General features: G+C 47.4%; 1 protein-coding gene across 1 annotated transcript in view; it reads right to left on the bottom strand.

The window, feature by feature from the left end:
- The window catches only part of Kctd1 (potassium channel tetramerization domain containing 1), a 183,890-nt gene extending 176,941 nt beyond the window's left edge, over nt 1-6,949 (bottom strand). The window contains exon 1 of the mRNA XM_047526459.1: nt 6,857-6,949. Coding sequence (XP_047382415.1) covers nt 6,857-6,865 — 9 coding nt within the window. The 5' untranslated portion in view covers nt 6,866-6,949. The remainder of the gene's footprint in view (nt 1-6,856) is intronic.
- Nucleotides 6,950-7,153: the final 204 nt, after the last annotated feature.

Raw genomic sequence — 7,153 nt, forward strand, 5'->3', positions numbered from 1 at the left:
TTATCGCCATGGACCGATATAGCTTTTTTTCCCCCCACAGAGTCTTGGTCTTTTGTTTTATACACATTTTCTGTTCCATTAGCTACAAATTTCTAGCAAAGTGAAAGTGCTACAAAAACAGTAAGTGATGATAGTAGCAGATGCTTGGGAAAGATTTATCAGGAAGAATATTCCTTCCTCTAGCGACTGTTTGAAATCTATCTAGTTAACATTCTCTTCAGTTCATAAGTCTTCTTCTAAACAGTGGCCTTGGTGGCGGTGGCACGAGCTGAATTGCTGTCAGTTTTCATTGGAGAGAAAACAAATCTGTATTTCTGTCGGCTTGCTCACAAGAAGAGGCCAGTTCGGGTGTTATGGTTGCAACCATCTCAAACCAGTTTTAATTTTTCCTTTCTCTCTTGGTGTAAGAGTAGGGTGCTTTTGCTGGTGGGGTGGTACCAAAGGTGGCAGAGAGGGAACCGAATGGCTGGAAGCTGGTGAAAGGGCCGGAACCACTCTGGGCCTGTGAGAAGCGCCAAGATGCCATGCAGAGGGCAGACAGCGAGAGGAAGCACAGGTGGGACAGGAGAGCTGCAGGTGGGCGGGGCTGGTGCCAGCCTGCCGGGTGAAAATCCCCGCTCTGCCACCAGCCCAGTCTAGGAGCCCAGGAAAGTCCTGCTTCTCACTCCCAGTTCTTTCCCCCGTCGGGGGGTGTACAGTACTTGCCTCGCAGGGTTTCTTGGGGGAGCATTCAGAGAGGTATTGCAGACTGGCCTCAGGTATTGTTCCCCTAAATCTCAGCTGTGGGTATGACAGTGTCCAGAGACTGCAGCCCGAATGCAGAGGGACTGGCATGGATAGAGTGGCTGAGCAGGAAAGCAACAGGGACCAGAACCAGGCTTGCTCCTCCAGAGAAGCTGCCCTTTGGATGCTGGATACTACTTATTTGCATATCAGTTTGACATACATACACACTTTTATTTTCCCCCCTCAGCAAAATTTTCTTTTTCCATCCCAGGGCCCTATGACATAGTCCAAGTGAGCACTCTGCCAACTGAGTCACATCCCTGCTCTCAACAATCTTGTAAGGCAGGTTGGAGTGATATACTGTTCCTGTTCCCTGCCCCGCCCCCAAAAGAAATGGATCCCTAGGTGACGTGACTGAAATGAGCAATGTTTTTCCAACCAGTGCCTGTCCTTGGGGTGTCCATATAAGACTCATCAAGAAAAGTATCTTCTGAATATCACTTGTGTATCAGACCCCCAAGCAGAGAGTGGTATTCAGATTGCTTCCTGGACATAACTGAAACCTGAATTCCTGCAAGAAGTACATCCAGGAAGAAGAAAAGCTATTCTAAAACCCTCATGGCAGATTTCTTTTACTGAAATTTTCTTCCTATTAAGTATTTTTATTTGTTCTTTTTAGTTACACATGAGAGAATATATTCTGACATATCATACATACATGGAGTATAACTTCCAATTTTTATAACTGTATATGATATGGAGTTACACTGATCATGGATTCATATATACACTCTTCCTATTAAGTTCTGATATTGAAAGAAAAACCAAATGCCCAATTTTAGATTGCTTTTAAAATTAACCAACTGTTTATCAGCTAATGTTATTTTGGTGGTGAATTACAGATTGGACAAAACTATTTTCTAATTGTTACATATGTTTGAGAAGCCAGACATGTGGGAACAAGTTTTGGAGAAACAAGAACAAAATGGAAAAAATGGACAAGAAACAAGAAATACCCAAACCAGTATTCATGTAAGAGAAGTTCACTGAGACCAGACTAGTGAAAGAGCAGTAGAGAAAGTTAGAGATGCTTATGGAACAAATGTACAAAAACCTAATCGACAGGGAGACTGGTAGTCGAAGGACTGTTTGGATCCTTGAAAGTTTTTTCAGTGAAAGATTTGCATATGCCAGTTGTTTTCTATATAAATGGGCTTTTAAAAATCATAGTTGAACAGTTAATTGTTATAATAATTTGACACTTTTATGTTTTTAACACAATTCATTTGTATTCCAGGGCACAGACTTGATTGTGTTCCAGTAAGGAAACAGGCCTATTTCCATGATGAATTCCAGTCCAGGTGGAGTCGGGTAAATGGAGCCTCACAGCGCAGTTCATAAAGGGAAAGGATCTTGGAAAACAGGACCAGTGGGCCAGCAGGTGAGCACCTGAGCCACTGCAGGCGCTCCATCAAGACTGTTGAGCGAATAGAGCGAATAAAGAATGACCAGATGCTTTGGCCTCCTTTGTGAATTCAGTTACGCTGGATGTGAATGAGGCTTATTGCTAATCATTCTGCCCACTAGAAATGAAGCCAAAGGTACAAAATCTATCTGATCTTCAGAATTTCAGGGTCTATTGGATTAGCGTGCCCCAAACCTAGGCATCCACTTGACACTTCTTTCTTTCTCTCTCTCTTCTTGGTGACCCTTTACAAGGTTCTGTAAATTGTACCTTCTAAATGGGTTTCAAATCCTTCCATCACTGTTTCTGCTCCCACTACCCAAACCCCAGCTATACTGCTCTTGCCTAGATGACTCTAAGAGCCTTCCAAGGGCTACCTTCATCCACTCTGGGTCCCTCCAATCATCTGCCCATGTGCCACCAGAGTAGTCCTTTCAATCCACACATCTCACTATGTCACTGCTGCCCTTCTCTCTACTCTCCCCACCTACCCCTTCTTACTCCTCTGAAGGTGAAGACAGGTTCCTGTTTCATAGCCTGCTCTCCTGTCCCGACCTCTTCCCTCTCTCAATTCCAGGCAGTTAACTTTCCAGTCCCTCACTCAGCTTCTTCCAGCTTGGAAAATGCTGTTCCCTTTTCACTCTGTCTGGAACTGTCTCTCCTTTCTTTTTCTTTTGCTCCTTCCTCTCAAGCATTTGGATCTCAGTTTTTAGTACTTTCTCTGGAAGCTGACTCCAGTTTTGGCCATTTCCCTCTCTGGTTCATGCTACCAGAGCCCTATGTTTTTTTATCCTTCAAAGCACTAATCTATCAGTCGTTCAGTTATTCAAATTAATGTCTGTCTCTCTGATCAGAAGAGTCTGGGAGACTGGGATTCTGAATGCTTTTTCTCACTACTGGGTCTCCAACATCTAACACAGTGTCTCCCAAACAGCAGGCACAAATAAATATTTGTTGACTGAAATGACTGAGTTTAATGAATACAGGCTTGCTACTCTTAAAAGACAATCTATTTTACTTTTTGCACAGTATCTCAAACCAAACTCATCAACAAGCAAAACATTATTTACATCTAGTATTTTTTTTTTTTATGAAGAATAAGACATCAGGAAAGTGCCCAGGAAAACTGAGTTCTCACTTGTGCATGAGTAAACTATTAAAATAAACAAACGTGCTTGCATACAAAAAAATTCATTTTTATTCCCAAGATGGTTCATCCTAAGGTAAGGACAGAGAAAATAAATGCTCCATTTGCTTGGGAAGTTATAAATTGCAGTCCAAAAGAAGGTTTAGAGATGCTGTTTAATAAACAACTGAAAAAGCCTTGGTGAACTAATAGTTCGCAAACATCCTTTGAATGACTTAAAAGCAATACAAATGGAAAGAGATCTTAGCAGAAAACATTAATTACAAAACAATCACTCTGATTTTGGAAATGTCAAGACAAGAAAGCACTTGTGCAAACAACTGTTATTGCTAAACGCAGAGTCAAATGGAAGTTAAATTTCAGAAAGTTCTCCGATTAATACATCTTTGGCTAATTACTCTTACACTTAAAAATAAATTGCTTTGGATGAATAATTTGATGCCAGAGAGTCTACAATGCATTCTTTCATGCAAATTGAAGAATATGTTTTCATCATCTAGAAGTCTTATTGCAGCTACTTTTCCAATACTTGGGGAGTACAATCTATACAGTAATTACTGAATATCCTTGGAAGAATAAATATCTCACATCAGAGTAAGTCGACTGGTCAGTAAATCATAATTACTTAAATAAGTATGAACCAAGCCATTATTGCACATCCCTACTATGCAAGCCCTGGCAAAGAATTACAAAGAGGAAAATCATACAGCTAGAAGAGAGACCTCTAGTGTGTGTTAAAGAACTTTATATTGTGCTCTGGGCATAATTAATACAGCAAAATCACTGCAGTCATTTTGCATACTGTGGTGAACTATCATTCATTTAAAAATTTCTTCCCAGCACACGTATGGCGTTTTTGCCTAATCAGTTCTTCTTACAAACATCGGCCTAACCCAGTGAAGTTTTCCTCCTGATGCAAAGTTTTAAAGTTCCACGGTCACCTTTGCAACCTAATCAGTAAACATTTAACCCACTATTATCATAACAACTGCTAACAATTCTTTCCATTCAGGCATCAGCAGGATTCCTGAGTTGAATGTTTGCCACCAGTGTGCAGGCTCCTAAACTCCTCATAGTAAGCCAAATGCCACACAAATACAAACACGAGGAATAAATCGGCATCTTGCCCATTATCCAGGAGACAAATGAATCCACTGCTATTTTAAATTCACCAAGTAGGCTAGCTATTAGTTTCCACAGCTTCCCATATATGCAGGTGAATTCCTTGATGTAGAATCAGATTTAATGAATCATTCTATGGCATCAGCCTCAGCCTTTTAAAACCCTTTATTTTCTCTTTTTCCACATTAAAAGCACATTTGAGATACACACAGAAAATGTTTCTCTAAAACACACACATACACACAAAACAGGAGGTCTCTTAAGGAGTCTACTGCTGAGAAGGTAAAAGCATTTTGCTCATTTTTAATTTGCTAAAACAATCCAAGCATGCTTGGTACCCAGAGGGTATTCTCAAATAAACTTGTATCTCTAGCTGCCAGCTTAGTTGATTGAAAACAGAAGGCAAACGTTTCTTAAAGAATGAGTATGTTAAACTGTTATGTCTCTCCCAGTACCACCAAGGAGACACACACACACACACACACACACACACACACACAGTCAAGAATTTGCTTGAAAGCAGCTAGTTCTATGATCTAAAAGGTAAGGCAGCATTTGTACCAAGATTACTTCTGCCTACTGCGGTGCACCTCTATGTGAGGAAGCCAGTGCCAGGAGGATGCCGGACAGTTTCTGCGTGCTGCTCTCCACGTACAAAGCCGACAGCCCCACCGCAACTTTGTAAACTTAGTTGGCTCGCGCCCAGTCCGCCCCCAAAGCATAGTCAATGTGAAAACATTTTGATACCGTAAAATCATTTCCATGACATGTTAAGTGTTCGAAAGCACAAAGGCAGACACTGTCGACCCGCGATAGCTAGGAAGTTGCGGTACTCGGGGAGGCTGTGAGGAGCACAAGTCCAGGTAAGGGATTCCTGCACCACAGGTCTGGCTTCCTCTTCCTGGATGTTTTGGGGCTCCGTCTCACTTTTAACGCGAATTCACCATAACGCGCTCCCCACCCAGTTCTTTTTCCAGGAGGTGCGGACTCTTCCAGCCAGGTCCCTCTTGGGGGCAGGAGAGGAAGCACACTTCACATTTCCATAAAGAGGGGCGGCAGGATGGGGGTGGGGAGTAAAGAGGTCAGAAAGGAGCCAAACCGTCCCTTATGCCCACCTCTGCGCCCCAAGCTCTGGTTCAGACAGCGCAGACGGGAGGCTGCCAGGAAACTCTGTCCCTTTAAGGGAACCTTGGCCGCCAGAAGGGGAGGGAAGGATGCAGACTCCGGACCCAGAGCTGCAGGCACCGCGGAGAAGAGGCGAGCGCAGCAAAGCCACAGCCATTACCTGCAGCGCGCACATCCTTCCCCCACCCCAGCGCCCCCCGCCCATCCCCGCCTCCCAAGGAGACTTCTAATCCGGAGCATGTGCCGTGCCCTTTATCAGGGGAGGAGGTGGGGAGGAAGAGGAATGAGCGCTTTTTAAAAATAAATGAAACGTTTGCACTCGAGAGGGGGGGGGGGACTAGAAATGGGAGGAGATGGGAGGGGGCTTTAAAGGCGCCCGGGTGGGCGGAGGCGGCGAATCTGGAGCAGCCCGGCCGGAGACGGACGGCGGACCGCTCTGGGCACCGGCCGCGGTTCACAAAGGGGAGCGGCGTGGCACAGCCCGGGCAAAAGGGAAGGAAAAACCGCCCCGGGGCCCAATCCGTTCGGCAGCCACAATGGCGTCTTTCACCCGGCGTCCGGGGGCGCCGCCGAGGCTGCCAGCTAGGAGGGGGCGGCGGTCCCCACCCCCACCCCGGCGGGAGCCGAGCCTCGGGCGCCGCCGCTGCCCCCGCGCGCCCCGCAGAGCGCTGCGCTCGGCTCCCGGCACCCCGGCCCGCGGCGGCGGCGGGGGCCGGCGGCGCTGGGCGCTCTCGGCGGGGCTGGTGTGCAGACGCGGAGCTCTGCGCCGGGGAAAGAAAGGACGCGCGAGGTCCGGGGGAGGAGGGAGGGGACAGGGGCGGGCGGGGGAGCGAAGCGGCCGCCGGGGAGGCTGGCGCGCGGGGAGGCGGGCGGACGGGCGGGCGGGCGACGCGGGCGCGGGCTCCGGGAGCCGCTGCAGCTCCGCTCTCAGAGCCGGAACCCGGCCCGGAGATCCGGAAGCCCGGCCCCGGCGCGCCGGCACCCGCTCCCTGGCCGTCCTGGCCCAGTTCGGCAGCGCCCGTTCGCGCCCGCTCCCACTGGAGGAAGAAAGCCGAGAACCGACAGCAGCAGCCCGAAGGAGGCGGCGGCCGCTGCCCCGCCACCGGTCCGAGCGGATCCCGAGCCGCCCGCCCGCCGCGGCGGGCTGTGTGTGTGCGAGTGTGCCGCGCTCTCGCCCCATGCCTGGCACATGCGTAAAAGCGAGTTGCGCCCAAAGTCCCAGCCATACCCTCCTTAGCAAATAATAACAAACCCAAACCGTCAGATCTTACCTGAAACATTGAAGCACAAAGTCTCTCTCCAAGTCCCCTTTTCCTTTTCCTCTCCCCCCTTTTCCGATTTCTCTCCCAGCGATCTGCTCGGCTCGCCACACCAGAGAGAAATGCAATAGCTTGGCTAAGGTAGACAGAACAAAATACAGAGAAGAGTTGCTCCAGGGCTTTGAAACCCCTCAAGGCAAGGATCAGGATACAATTAGCTCATGCCTCTACCTCCAGTCTAAATCAATCTCCAAAATAAAACTTAAATCAAATTAACTGATCACAGGGCAGACAATTGATCTCCTTCAA

Source organism: Sciurus carolinensis, chromosome 15 (assembly GCF_902686445.1).
Source record: "Sciurus carolinensis chromosome 15, mSciCar1.2, whole genome shotgun sequence".
Classification (NCBI taxonomy): domain Eukaryota; kingdom Metazoa; phylum Chordata; class Mammalia; order Rodentia; family Sciuridae; genus Sciurus; species Sciurus carolinensis.